Consider the following 15140-nt stretch of genomic DNA (forward strand, 5'->3'; position numbering starts at 1 on the left):
AAGCCCTGGCAATTGAACTGGGCTCAGGAGAAGCCCTGGCAATTGAAGTGGGCTCAGGAGAAGCCCTGGCAATTGAAGTGGGCTCAGGAGAAGCCCTGGCAATTGAAGTGGGCTCAGGAGAAGCCCTGGCAATTGAAGTGGGCTCAGGAGAAGCCCTGGCAATTGAAGTGGGCTCAGGAGAAGCCTGGCAATTGAAGTGGGCTCAGGAGAAGCCCTGGCAATTGAAGTGGGCTCAGGAGAAGCCCTGGCAATTGAAGTGGGCTCAGGAGAAGCCCTGGCAATTGAAGTGGGCTCAGGAGAAGCCCTGGCAATTGAAGTGGGCTCAGGAGAAGCCCTGGCAATTGAAGTGGGCTCAGGAGAAGCCCTGGCAATTGAAGTGGGCTCAGGAGAAGCCCTGGCAATTGAAGTGGGCTCAGGAGAAGCCCTGGCAATTGAAGTGGGCTCAGGAGAAGCCCTGGCAATTGAAGTGGGCTCAGGAGAAGCCCTGGCAATTGAAGTGGGCTCAGGAGAAGCCCTGGCAATTGAAGTGGGCTCAGGAGAAGCCCTGGCAATTGAAGTGGGCTCAGGAGAAGCCCCGGCAATTGAAGTGGGCTCAGGAGAAGCCCCGGCAATTGAAGTGGGCTCAGGAGAAGCCCCGGCAATTGAAGTGGGCTCAGGAGAAGCCCCGGCAATTGAAGTGGGCTCAGGAGAAGCCCTGGCAATTGAAGTGGGCTCAGGAGAAGCCCTGGCAATTGAAGTGGGCTCAGAAGAAGCCCTGGCAATTGAAGTGGGCTCAGGAGAAGCCCTGGCAATTGAAGTGGGCTCAGGAGAAGCCCTGGCAATTGAAGTGGGCTCAGGAGAAGCCCTGGCAATTGAAGTGGGCTCAGGAGAAGCCCTGGCAATTGAAGTGGGCTCAGGAGAAGCCCTGGCAATTGAAGTGGGCTCAGGAGAAGCCCTGGCAATTGAAGTGGGCTCAGGGGAAGCCCTGGCAATTGAAGTGGGCTCAGGGGAAGCCCTGGCAATTGAAGTGGGCTCAGGGGAAGCCCTGGCAATTGAAGTGGGCTCAGGGGAAGCCCTGGCAATTGAAGTGGGCTCAGGGGAAGCCCTGGCAATTGAAGTGGGCTCAGGGGAAGCCCTGGCAATTGAAGTGGGCTCAGGAGAAGCCCTGGCAATTGAAGTGGGCTCAGGAGAAGCCCTGGCAATTGAAGTGGGCTCAGGAGAAGCCCTGATGATCCAAGAAGACAGCAGGAGGTTGGTCACTCCGTGTTGAAGGCCATTGAGCTGAAGGTACTCCTTTGGAGCAGTACTGTTCTGCTTGGTGTGATCAAAGTGCTGAAGTTGTTATTGTGCATTAGTGTTTATTCAATAAAGCAATAATCCAGGGTATTGCAATCTTGGGAGACAAGATTAAAACCCTGAGAGGCGAGTTGTTGTTCATGCCATCCAAGTTGGGAGTGACTATTGGGGAGAATTCCAAGGTTAGATCTTTGAAGGTGAAGACCAGAATACCTTATGAGAGAGGCAGAGTTTCCGTGAGAATGGTTACTGATGTCTGGGTGGGTTAATGAAAATCCATGAACCCTATCTTGGTTGTACTTGCTATTTGTGCAGTGTAGTGTGTCCACCCTCAATTTGCCTTTTAATTTAGATGTATCTCATATTAACCCTAAAAGTTAAAGAGTATAAGATAGATATCTGAAGTTTTTTATCTTTCTCACCTTGTACAGTAAGATTTGTTTAAAACCCGTGGAATCTGTAGCTTTGTCTACTTTAGACGAAACATTATTGGTTGTAAATCAGATCTTCCAATCTAGTCTCAGATCAGAACAGAATTTAATAAATATATTAAGCGTCACAATTAGTGATGCAACAAAATTAGTGACTCAATCTCATTGATAACTTGAGCTAGACTGCTGCGAATTATTCTAGATAACCTGGGATTTGATAGGATGGAATTTGGACCAGCAAATAGGGCATTAGGTGGGACTTTCCACACCCCCGCAGCAGGTTTTGGGCCAGTAGAGGCGGGCCATCATTGGCCATCAGCAGAATCTTCCGATTCTGCTGCAACCAACACGGTTTCCCGCTCTGTGCACACTCCCCGGTCCACTAGGAAATTTGTGGCAGGAGTTTGGATCTGGATAATCCCACCATACAGCACAGCCAGAAAATTCCGGCTACCGCGTCTGAAAACTATGCAGATAGATAAAAGTTTTAGCTCCAGTGTGAATAAGGCAAATGTGGAAATAAAATGTCATGGACTAAATGCTATTCTCCTATTTTAATTTAATGTCTGTCTCTGATATCTTGGATCCTTGATGAGGTAATTTTGACAAAAACTAACATTGGATGAAAATAATTGATCAGCCGACTTACAACAGCAGCGGTTGCGATCATGTGGGAATTGATATCACCCTGGTAATTATATGGATGTTTTATTGCATATGCTGCACAGATAGACCGTTGGCTAGAAATCCAGCAAAATCTAACACAGGCCAAGAATTGAAAGTCCAATCTTTGTGGTGAATATGGTTCAATGCTTCACCACGTGGTACAATTATTCACTCAACTGTTGGGGAAGATAAAGCAAAAATGGTGATGCCGTTTTTGGCCATTTTGTATCTCAATAAGCAGATGGGTTACAAATGTGCTCAATTTTTAGCGTATACAATTAAAAATTAATAAGATATCTGCTTGTTTAGTTTGTGTACTGTACATCATACCTAAAGTAAAGGTCAGCAGAATTTAAAGACAAAGGACAATACAGAGAATCAGCCACACTCACATTGCAAATAAAGGCAGGTTATAACAGAGGACCAATTTAAATTCTTATGGCTCAGCTGAGGATTCACATTCCCCCTTCTTGATCAAGCTTCTAATGCTTTCTTCCTCTGTTCATCTAGTTTCTTTTGAAAAACACCATTCCTTTTGCCTCAGCTCTTTCTTTTAATAGCAATTTTACCCAAAGAGTGATGATAAGATGAAAAGTGGATTCTCCCGAATTGCCCATTTAATTTATTAATGACTTTGCATCCATATTATTATGACCTTAAATCAATTGTAGAATCATGCAATCCCTACAGTGCAGAAGGAGGCCATCCGGCCCATTGAGACGACACGGACCCTCCGAAAGAGCATGCTACCTTGGCCCACTCCCCTGCCCTATCCCCATAACCCCATCTAACCTGCACATCTTTGGACTGTGGGAGGAAACCAGAGCACCCGGAGGAAACACACGGCGACACGGAAAATGTGCGAACTCCACACAGTCAACCAAGGCCGGAATTGAACCCGGGTCCCTGGTGCTATGAGGCAGCACTGCTAACCACTGTCCCCCCATACTGTTTTATATTTCCCACAATCCATCATATCAAACCCTTTCATTACCTTAAAGACCCCTATTCAATCATCCCTCAACCATCACTTTTCTCAAGAAAAGAACCTTCCTGATAGTTACATTCTCTCAGTTCTGATATCATCCTTGTTAATGTCTTTGCGACATTTCTCCAATATCCCTAAAACCTTTTTACAATATGGAGATGTGAACGGTGTTTCAAGGGGGCCCCTCCCACTGGCGGGATATTCCGGTCTCACCAAAATTGATGGATTTGCTGAAAATGTCTGTACTTTCCGGCCCCACTCCAGCGGCGACAGGGCAGTAAAACTCCGCTCCATGTGTGTGCTAACTAAAGTTCAATACAAGTGTAACGTAACTACAATTGTATTCCTCCAGAAATGAATCTCAATGCCTGGTTTTCTTTTATTAAGGTCTGATTAATCTGTGGTGATGCTTTCTGTGATTTTTGCAGGTGTATCCCTATGTCCCTCAACTACTCTCCCCCACTCATATTATTCAAGCTGGATCTGGCCTCATTATTTTTCCCTATCAAATGCAGCACCTTACATTGATCTATATTGAAATTAATTTGCCAATTGCACATACTTACTGATATCTTCCTATATTTTGTCAAATTCTTCCATTGTGCAACTTACCTTCCAATTTGTTGTTGTCGTCCACAAATTCCAATTCTAGAATCCAAACTGCTTACCTAAATATTAAACAGTGGTCCGAGTGTCAATGCTTGTGCGACACTCCTTCCCACTTTTTGCCAGTTTGATTAGCTCCCCTTAACGGCCAGCTTGCTATCTATTCTGCCATTTGTCCCTGGACTACCAATGTTCTGATCTTAGTGATAAGTTTACACAGCAGTATCTCACCAGAGATGTTTTTGAAAATCTGAAGAGATTACATTTACTGCATTACCTGTGTCTTTGCTTGGTTACTTCAAGAATTCACACACAACTTTCCATTTTGAAAACCATGCTGACTACTTACATTTTCAGTTTCTAGATTTTAGTTAATGGAATCTTTTCTCAAGGATGTACTATCTTTCCATGGGAGGGCTCGGTGGTGCAGTGGTTAGCATCGCTGCCTCACAGCACTGAGGAACGGGTTCGATGTGGAGTTTGCACAGCCTCTATGTTTGCGTGGGTCTCATTCCCCACAACCCAGAGATGTGCAGCGTAGGTGAATTTGCCACGCTAAATTGCCCCCTAATTGGAAAAAAAGAATTGGATACTAAATGAGATGGATGTCCAGTTTTAGTGGTGTTGTTCAGGGGAGACTGTTAACCAGGGAAATGGGAGAACTACCTTCTTTCCTAAAATACTGGCATAGGATCTTTTTCAGTAGAGTGAGCAGTAGTTTCACGCTGGTCGGTACAGTCTCGACCACATATAGCAGGGACATTTGTACAAATGTAGCTCATCTGCTGTACACAAAGGCCACTGTAACCCGACAGACTCAATCCTGAAGTTGGAAAACCATGCTACCATGCTATTGTTATGGACTAAGAAACTCCTGTCCAATGTCCGAATTACATTCCATCAGTTTACAACTATCCCTATAAAAAGTTTACTGCTTTGCAATATAAACAGAAAATAGAATCCTGACAAGTTTAATGTCACTATATTACAATTTAATATGTATATGTGCTTTTTTTTAAAAAAAACTTATGTATGCTTGTGTATAATTTAGTTGCCTGGACCCAGCCAGAAACATGACAATTTCTTAAACAACTGATGATAATATACAATGCAATTCGAAGGGACGTTTAATTTATACAGAATAATCTAAATAATTGACTGTAGACAAATGGTAAAACCACAATACCTTGTGGAAGTGCAGTAAATCAACTTCACATGTTTACTATATGCATTTCAGAAAGACCAAGTAGAATGAAAGAAAGTGAGCAAACTATTTCTGTCCCAAATACATGGAGTACTTAAGACGTTATAAATGGCAGCTTACTAGTTGAGGTCAATGCCAATGGTTTAGAGTTATCACTTTAAGGCTGGTATAGGTGATCCCCAGGTGAAATATGAACATTTTGACTGGTGGCAACTGGACCACTAAATGTTCTTGTGAATCTGTTAGAGATGAGAGGCAGTGGGCGAGATACTGTGATCTTGAGGCTAATTGTTGACGCCGTCGGAAACGCCATTGCGTTTCTCGACGGCGTCAACACGGCCTCAGGATCAGCAATTCTGGCCCCTACAGGGGGCCAGCACGGCATTGGAGCGGTTCACGCCGCTCCAGCTGCTGATCCCAGAATCAAATGGGCGCCGCGGGATCCACGCATGCGCAATGGCTTCCTTTAACGCGCCGGCCACGATGCAACATGGAACAGGACTACAGGGGCCGGCGCGGAAGAAAGGAGGCCGCCAACCAGAGAGGCCGGCCCGCCGATCGGGGGGCCCCCCATGGGGTCGGACCCCCTACCCCCTCCCGCAGGCCGCCCCCGACCCTTCCACGCCAAGTTCCCGCCAGCTGAGAGCATGTGTGGACGGCGCCGGCGGGACTCGGCTTTTTTTATGACGGCTGCTCGGCCGACCCCGGGCCGGCACTGCGCCAACCACTCCGGGGTCAATGGCGCCGATTCTCCGCTCTGCGGAGAATCACGTACCAGCGTCGAGGCGGGTTTCAGGCCGGTCACGGGGATGCTCCGGCCCGGCCCGGAGTTGAGAGAATCCCACCCAGTGTTTCAGTTCATTTGGTTTATAAATTTAGAATACCCAATTCAATTTTTTTCAATTGTGGGGCAATTTAGCGTGGCTAATCCACCTACCCTACACATCTTTAGGGTTGTGGGGGCGAAACCCATGCAAAGATGGGGAGAATGTGCAAACACCACACGGGCAATGACCCAGAGCCGGGATCGAACCTGGGATCCCAGTGCTGTGATACAGCAGTTCTAACCACTGCGCCGCATGCTGCCCCAGCGTTTCTATTCTGGATTATTATTGTGACCCTGTTTGAAAGTGTGTGAATGGGTGCAAATGTGAGCCGAGAATAGTTTAGCTGCATTGCCACTGACATACAACCTGCCAACCATACAACCGGGCAGCACGGTAGCCTTGTGGATAGCACAATTGCTTCACAGCTCCAGGGTCCCAGGTTCGATTCCGGCTTGGGTCACTGTCTGTGCGGAGTCTGCACATCCTCCCCGTGTGTGCGTGGGTTTCCTCCGGGTGCTCCGGTTTCCTCCCACAGTCCAAAGATGTGCGGGTTAGGTGGATTGGCCATGATAAATTGTCCTTAGTGTCGAAAAATTGTGTTGGGTGGGGGTTATGGGGATAGGGTGGAGGTGTGAGTTTAAGTGGGGTACTCTCCAAGAGCTGGTGCAGACTCGATGGGCCGAATGGCCTCCTTCTGCACTGTAAATTCTATGTTAAACATGTTAAACACTTGCCACTCACTGACTTGGCAGGAAAGTTATTTACTCCCCATGGTTTTTATACTTTGGCAGGAACATTGCAAAAAGTGAAGAGCACCAAGGCATTACTCATTGAAAGTTAGAGGATACTCTTTATCTTGACGGGATCATTATAGAATGGATTATGTATGGTATACAGTTTTAAGTTCAACTTTATCACAATGCCTAATTGATTCCAAGGCCATAAAGAAGTTAATTGTTCCTACAAACAACCCACAGTCAGAGGCCTGAGAACAACAGGAAGCAACTGTTCATTACAAGTGTGGTATTGAATTTTGCAAGTTACTAGCTGAATTACGAATACATCTCAAAAATAATCTGAAAACTTTGAGTAGTGTCTGTTATAGTCTTGAGAGAGTTAAAAGACAGTCAGATTGTGCTGTCAGTAGAAGCCTTACACCGGAGTCATTTACTCTCTTTAAAAGTGAACCTCGCTGAATGGGCATGAAGTTTGTCTCTTATGCGAGTCATCAACTACATCAAGAGTCATATAAAGGCCACTTTTGTCACGTTATTTGCAGTCAGAGAGAGAATGGGTGACTGCCAAACAGTCAAGGTGAAGCAGGCAGGTAGGCTGGGCAGTAAAGCCAGAGTCAAATCCATGTCACCACATATTGGCTCAGTTGTACAGGCGGCACGCTATCGGGATTCTCAGTTTCGCTGGCATGTCAATGGGGTTTCCCATTGTGGAGCAGCCCCATGCCGTCGGGAAACACCCAGGCTGCTGGCAAAACGGAGAATCCCGACGGCAGAGAATTCAGCCGATGGTATTTCAGTGACCCGAGATGTGAATCTAATATGTTCCTTCCTTGGTCAAGGATGTCACAGAGAGACTAACAGAGAGCCAGTGATAGAACTGGATGAAATGACAGTCAGGGAATATTTAGGGAATATAGAACATAGAACAATACAGCGCAGTACAGGCCCTTCGGCCCACGATGTTGCACCGAAACAAAAGCCATCTAACCTACACTATGCCATTATCATCCATATGTTTATCCAATAAACTTTTAAATGCCCTCAATGTTGGCGAGTTCACTACTGTTGCAGGTAGGGCATTCCACGGCCTCACTACTCTTTGCGTAAGGAACCTACCTCTGACCTCTGTCCTATATCTATTACCCCTCAGTTTAAAGTTATGTCCCCTCGTGCCAGCCATTTCCATCCGCGGGAGAAGGCTCTCACTGTCCACCCTATCCAACCCCCTGATCATTTTGTATGCCTCTATTAAGTCTCCTCTTAACCTTCTTCTCTCCAACGAAAACAACCTCAAGTCCATCAGCCTTTCCTCATAAGATTTTCCCTCCATATCAGGCAACATCCTGGTAAATCTCCTCTGCACCCGCTCCAAATCCTCCACGTCCTTCTATAATGCGGTGACCAGAACTGTACGCAATACTCCAAATGCGGCCGTACCAGAGTTCTGTACAGCTGCAACATGACCTCCCGACTCCGGAACTCAATCCCTCTACCAATAAAGGCCAACACTCCATAGGCCTTCTTCACAACCCTATCAACCTGGGTGGCAACTTTCAGGGATCTATGTACATGGACACCTAGATCCCTCTGCTCATCCACACTTTCAAGAACTTTACCATTAGCCAAATATTCCGCATTCCTGTTATTCATAGCATCCTATGAAGTCAGATAAGGTGGGCAGCACAGTAGCACAGTGGTTAGTACAGTTGCTTCACAGCTCCAGGGTCCCAGGTTCGATTCCCGCCTTGGATCACTGTCTGTGCGGAGTCGACATGTTCTCCCCGTTTCTGCGTGGGTTTTCTCCGGGTGCTCCGGTTTCCTCCCACAGTCCAAAGATGTGCAGGTTAGGTGGATTGGCCATGATAAATTGCCCTTAGTGTCCAAAAAGGTTGGGTGGGGTTACAGGGATAGGGTGGAGGTGTGGGGTGCTCTTTCCAAGGGCCGGTGCAGACTCAATGAGCCGAATGGCCTCCTTCTGCACTGTAAATTCTATGATAAGAATAAAGACCAGGAGCGAACCAAAGTAAAAATACATAATTTGCAGACGGTCAATTTCAGTGGGCCCAGGTAAATTGGAATCAATGACTGGCAGGTAAAACCATAAATAGAACAATGGGCTGCCTTCAAAGAAAACATAGTTCAGGTACAATTAAGATATATTTCCAGAAGGAGAAAGACAGGGAAAGCACAGTCAGAGCTCCCTGGACAATGAAAGAGATAGAAAATTGGAGCAGAAAATGTTTCTGTATGACAGATGGCAGGTTAACAACATAAGTGAGAACTGGGCGGAATACAGAAGGTTCACAGAGGAGCTGAAAAAAGGAAGTCAGAGAAACAAAGAGAGAGTGTACAAGAAGAGACTGGCAGCTAACATAAAAGTAAATCAGAAAGTCTTCTATAGTGAATAAGGGGAGGGAATGAATAAAAGAGGATCTACACATAGAGGCAGAGGACATGGTTAAGGTACTGAGTGAATACTCTGCTTCTGTCTTCACCAACTTCTGTCTTCACCAGGGACTAAGATGCTGCCCAAGTTATAATGAAAGAGGAAGTCATTGAGATACTGAATGGACTAAAATGTAATGAAAAGGAGATACTCAAAAGACTGGATGTATTTATGATGAGTCGGGTGCATCCGAGGGTACTAAAGGAAGAAAGGGAGGAAACGGCAAAGGCACCAGCCATAATCTTCTTACACATGGCAGTGATTCTAGAAAACTGGAGAATTGTAAATGCTACACATTTGTTCAAAAATGGGCATTAAATCCACCAACCACAAGCCAGTCAATTTTTCCTTAATGGTGGAAAAGCATTTAGAAACAAATTTAACAGTCTCTAGGATATGTGTGGATTAATTCATGAAAGGCAGCACAGATTAATTAAATTAGTCAGACACAATGTGGCCTTGGTGAAGTAGTAGGTCTAAATAAGGAATCTGGATCGGCGTAGGCTTGGTGGGCCAAAGGGCCTGTGCTGTAATGTTCTTAATATGTTTGATGTGGTGTACGTGGACTTCCAAAGGTGTCTGATAAAAGTGCCATGTTATAGGTTTGTCAGCAAAGTTGAAGCCAATGTAATAAAAATGTCAGTGGCAACCTGGATCTGTGACAGGAAACAGAGGGGTGGTGAATGATTGCTTTTCAGACTGCAGGAAGATATAAAGTGGTATTTCCACAGGAGGTGGTACGAGGCCCACTGCTTTTCTTGATATATATTAATGATGCAGGACATTGGCAGACAATAATATAGTCCGACTGTTTCACCAGTCTGTCTACGTCTTCTTGGAGTTTATTACTACCTTCCTCACAGCTTACATGTCCCAAGTTGTGTGTCATCTGCAAAATTTTAAACTATACCCTTCACACCCAAGTCTGCATCATTAATATAGTGCAATATAATTTAGTGCAGAAGTGATACATTCAAGAACAAGGTGACGCAATATAAAATAAAGCGTACAGTTTTAAAGAGGGTGCAGGAACTGGAAGGCCTGGGGGGGGGTGTACATAAATTGTTGAGGTAGTTGTGTACATTGAAAAGTACATTGAAAAGCCCTACAGGATCCTGAATTTTATAAATAGAGATGTTGAAAGTACAAGAGTAAGGAAATTATGATGAATCTTTATAAAACACTTGTTCAACTTCAACTAGAATGCATTCAGTTTTTGGCACTATTCTTTAAAAAGGATGCGAAAACATTAGAGAGGTTGCAGAAATGATTTATGAAAATCGTTCAAGTGATGAGTGGATAGATTGGGGTGGCAGGGTGGCACACTGGTTAGCACTGCTGCCTCACAGTGCTAGGGACCCGGGTTCAATTCCTGCATTGGGCGACTGGCTGTGTGGAGTTTGCACGTTCTCGGTGTGTCTGCGTGGGTTCCCTTCGAGTGCTCCGGTTTCCTCCCACAGTCCAAAGATGTACAGGCTAGGTGGGTTGGCCATGCTAAATTTCCCCTTACTGTCCAAAGATATGAAGGTTAGGTTAAGCAATTATTGGGATAGGGTGGGGAGTGGGCATGGGTGGAGTGCTCTTTCAGAGGGCCAGTATAGACTCGATGGGCCGAATGGCCTCCTTCCATACTGTAGAGATTCTATAATTCTATGAAGTTGGGTCGTTCCCCTTAGAGAAGAGATCAGGAAGAAACGGGATAGAAATATCCAAAATCTTGAGGGGCCTAGATAGGGTAAAGAGAAATTGTTTGCTTTGGCGGAAGTGTCAATGCCAGAGGATGTGGATAATGTAAAAGGCAAAGGAAAACAATGGTAACATGAGGGGAAACCTTTTTTCACACAGTGAGTGGAATCTGGAATGCACTGTCTGAGAGTATGGTTTCAAACAGGAATTGGATAAGCACATGAAGGAAAGAAGCCTTCGGGGCTAGGGGGGAAATGAAGGAGAGTTGGACTAGCATAAATAATTACTCTTGAAGTTAACTGGTCTGATCATGACAGGCCAAATGACCTCCTGCTGTACCAAAACCATTCTATAATATGCTGTACTGTAGTTGTGTGAACTCCTTATAATTAGGTAAATAGAACATATTTGACCACATGTAAATTCAATAAATGCATTTAGAGTCACCACCCACGAGCAAACAAAATCAAAAACACACTGGGTATCTTTATCATTAGATACCCAGTTAAATATAATATCTAACTTTCGTCATTAACAGTACCAAATTTAACTCAAACTTAATAATCCAGAAAAAATACACATGAAATAAAGTTGGCAACTTCATGGAGTGTTGCCCTCCACACCAATGCCAGTATAATCCGAGTATGGCAACTATGAAGGGATGGCTGGTGCTATAGAGAATTTAGGAAAGGCAGGCACCAACTTGAAAAAATAAAATCAGTCTATCAGATCATATTATTCAGAGATTCAATTACCCATACCCTGCCGAAAATTTGTTTTGAAGGCAGGATCAAATTTTCAGATTCCAATTTGGTGTATCAAATGCTGTTTTTTTTTAAATCTCTTATGTTTGTTTGTTTTTTTACATTGAATTGCAGGTAAAAGGGGCAACCGTGTCAAAAGGTTTGTAAAACTGTGTATTTTCTGTTAGAATAAAAATAGATTTTTTTAAATTGATGGGCTAAAAAAGGATATCTTTCTGTTCACAAATGGGAGAAATCTGGGGTTTTTAATTAAGTTTTTTGTTCTTGTTGGGGGGGTTAGGATTGGATGTATTTTTAAAGATCATTCATGCCATCTTTGAGCAGGTGGGAGACACTATACAAATCACCTACAAATTATAAAATGTTGTATCTGGCACTTGTGCAAATAAAAACAGAACAATTCTACTTTAAGATACTGTGCTGCAGAGATCACTGGTTTAAATGATTTTTTTTCCTTCGCATTTCTGAATTTAAAAATAAGAAAGTAAGCTTAACTTTATTTGAAATTTAAAAAGCAAGGAAGTGGGTTTTAGTTTAGTTTAATTTTTGTGTAGTCAAGAAATTATCCCGGTGCCAGAGGCAGTGGCACAACCTTTCACCACAAGTACACTCCACGGAAGGAAAACATTCCGGCTGCAATCTGCACCACACTTAAAGGGGAAAGAAAGGACGGCGGCCAAACACCGACATTAAAAACTAAACCAGCGAGTGAATAAACAGTAAACTGAGTATCAGCAAAACCCTTGACCCCCTCAGAAGTGGCATTGAAAAGCATCCACAATCCCTTACCTTAGCTGCTCCCCAGTGATTAAAACCTCGGCCATGTGCTCAAGATCAGCAGTTTTCTTCTGCACCGCGTTCCCGACTCCGTCCATTTCGAGGAATTTTCCAGGAATGCGGCGCCCTTGCGGGAAAGAGAAGAAAAGCTGTTTTGAATGCTCCAATCCACAAAAAAGGGAGCTTTCGGCCGTGAACAGACCAGAAGCTTTTTTAGTCGCTAACGCTCAACTGATGACTCCAATGACCAAAAACAGCCCTCAGCCTCACACTGTAAAGATTACCCTGCGGCCCATTACACTTTCCATGGCTGAGGTATTTCTGTCGCAGAATATCATTATTTCAACAACTCGAACCAATGTTTACATACACACCGACCAAGAAAGACCCCCACCCGGACCCCGCCGCCGCACCAAGCCGGCACTCGCGACAACACTCCTGAAACGTCGATTAACCCTTCACCGTGCACAACCCTACAGCCAGCAATAACTTCCCTCAATCGCGGCCTGTTAGTCACTGCAGATTCCCTTTTCAATCTTCACTCACCCACACGCCTGCTCTGAGGAAACGTTCAATTCCTCGCCTAATGGCAGAGTCTGGGGACAATGACAGGCTTCAATAAATAAACACAATCCTCGTCTCCCCAGTTGTAATTAATGAACGCTGCTGAATCCATCCCTCATACATTTTTTTTTAAAGTTTGCATTTAACTCCGCGATCAAGCTTCAAATTCCCCAAACCGTAACCCAATCCGCATGCAGATGTCCTCACCGCCATGCCCCAGCCCCTGTAATAATATTGCTGCGGCGCTGCCTTTTGGTCCAGAGGTTGACACGGTGGTACTTTAAATGCCATTTCTCACCCAACTCCAACATTCACCCCTCCTGTCCCTCCCCTCCCCCAAAGCGGCTGAAAACACACACACACATCTTCATTTAGTGCCAGGGCTCTGCTACCTTACCTGCCGCTGGACAGAAGGAAATGGGTTGTTGCAAACTCCAGGTCAAGAGCGTCTACCCCCTCTTCACAAATTGAAGTTTCTGAGCTGCATTCACAAACTAACTCCTCCCGCTTCTCTCTCTCCACTCCCTCTGACATTATCGCTCCCCTCTCCCTTCTCACAATCCTTGTCTCACCCTCTCGCCCCCACCCTTCCTCTCTACCCACCCGTACGCCATTTCTCCGCTTGGCCCTCACCTCCCCCCCCTGCACCCCCCTCTGCGCCTGCACCCCCCTCTGCGCCTGCACCCCCCCCCCCTCCCCCCTGCACCCCCCCCCTCCCCCTGCACCCCCCCCCCCTGCACCCCCCCCCCCCTGCACCCCCCCCCCCCTGCACCCCCCCCCTCCCCCCTGCACACCCCCCCCTCCCCCCTGCACACCCCCCCTCCCCCCCTGCACACCCCCCCTCCCCCCTGCACACCCCCCCCTCCCCCCTGCACACCCCCCCCTCCCCCCTGCACACCCCCCCCTCCCCCCTGCACACCCCCCCCCCTCCCCCCTGCACACCCCCCCCTCCCCCTGCACACCCCCCCCTCCCCCCTGCACACCCCCCCCTCCCCCCTGCACCCCCTCCCCCCTGCACCCCCCCCCCTGCACCCCCCCCTCCCCCCTGCACCCCCCCCTCCCCCCTGCACCCCCCCTCCCCCCTGCACCCCCCCTCCCCCCTGCACACCCCCCCTCCCCCTGCACACCCCCCCCCTCCCCCCTGCACACACCCCCCTCCCCCCTGCACACACCCCCCCCTCCCCCTGCACACACCCCCCCCTCCCCCCTGCACACCCCCCCCCCTCCCCCCTGCACACCCCCCCCCCCTCCCCCTGCACACCCCCCCCCCTCCCCCCTGCACACCCCCCCCCCTCCCCCCTGCACACCCCCCCCCCTCCCCCCTGCACACCCCCCCCCCCTCCCCCCTGCACACCCCCCCCCCTCCCCCCTGCACACCCCCCCCCTCCCCCCTGCACACCCCCCCCCCTCCCCCCTGCACACCCCCCCCCCTCCCCCCTGCACCCCCCCCCCCTCCCCCCTGCACCCCCCCCCCTCCCCCTGCACCCCCCCTCTCCCCCTGCACCCCCCCCTCTCCCCCTGCACCCCCCCCTCTCCCCCTGCACCCCCCCTCTCCCCTGCACCCCCCCCTCTCCCCCTGCAACCCCCCCCTCTCCCCTGCAACCCCCCCCTCTCCCCTGCAAACCCCCCCTCTCCTCCCCCTGCAAACCCCCCCCCTCTCCCCTGCAAACCCCCCCCCTCTCCCCTGCACCCCCCCCCCTCTCCCCCTGCACCCCCCCTCTCCCCCTGCACCCCCCCTCTCCCCCTGCACCCCCCCCTCTCCCCTGCACCCCCCCTCTCCCCCTGCACCCCCCCTCTCCCCTGCACCCCCCCTCTCCCCTGCACCCCCCCTCTCCCCCTGCACCCCCCTCTCCCCCTGCACCCCCCCTCTCCCCCTGCACCCCCCCTCTCCCCCTGCACCCCCCCTCTCCCCCTGCACCCCCCCTCTCCCCCTGCACCCCCCCTCTCCCCCTGCACCCCCCCCTCTCCCCCTGCACCCCCCCTCTCCCCCTGCACCCCCCCCTCTCCCCCTGCAACCCCCCCCTCTCCCCCTGCAACCCCCCCTCTCCCCCTGCAACCCCCCCTCTCCCCTGCAACCCCCCCTCTCCCCCTGCAACCCCCCCCCCCTCTCCCCTGCAACCCCCCCCCTCTCCCCTGCACACCCCCCCTCTCCCCCTGCACACCCCCCCT

At 48.5% G+C, this 15140-nt stretch overlaps 1 protein-coding gene across 3 annotated transcripts in view; it reads right to left on the minus strand.

The window, feature by feature from the left end:
- Positions 1-13528, minus strand: part of deptor (DEP domain containing MTOR-interacting protein) — a 184874-nt gene extending 171346 nt beyond the window's left edge. The window contains exons 1-2 of one of the 3 annotated variants that reach the window (XM_072467392.1): positions 13369-13528; positions 12420-12534 (exon numbers count right to left, since the gene is read on the minus strand). In XM_072467392.1, the coding sequence (XP_072323493.1) occupies positions 12420-12505 (86 nt within the window). In that variant the 5' untranslated portion in view covers positions 12506-12534; positions 13369-13528. Of the gene's footprint in view, positions 1-12419; positions 12535-12953; positions 13149-13178; positions 13235-13368 lie in introns of those variants that run through there. The other 2 variants (XM_072467394.1, XM_072467393.1) reach the window with 2 other exon arrangements.
- Between the last annotated feature and the right edge of the window lie 1612 nt (positions 13529-15140).

Source organism: Scyliorhinus torazame, chromosome 11, assembly GCF_047496885.1.
Source record: "Scyliorhinus torazame isolate Kashiwa2021f chromosome 11, sScyTor2.1, whole genome shotgun sequence".
Taxonomy (NCBI): domain Eukaryota; kingdom Metazoa; phylum Chordata; class Chondrichthyes; order Carcharhiniformes; family Scyliorhinidae; genus Scyliorhinus; species Scyliorhinus torazame.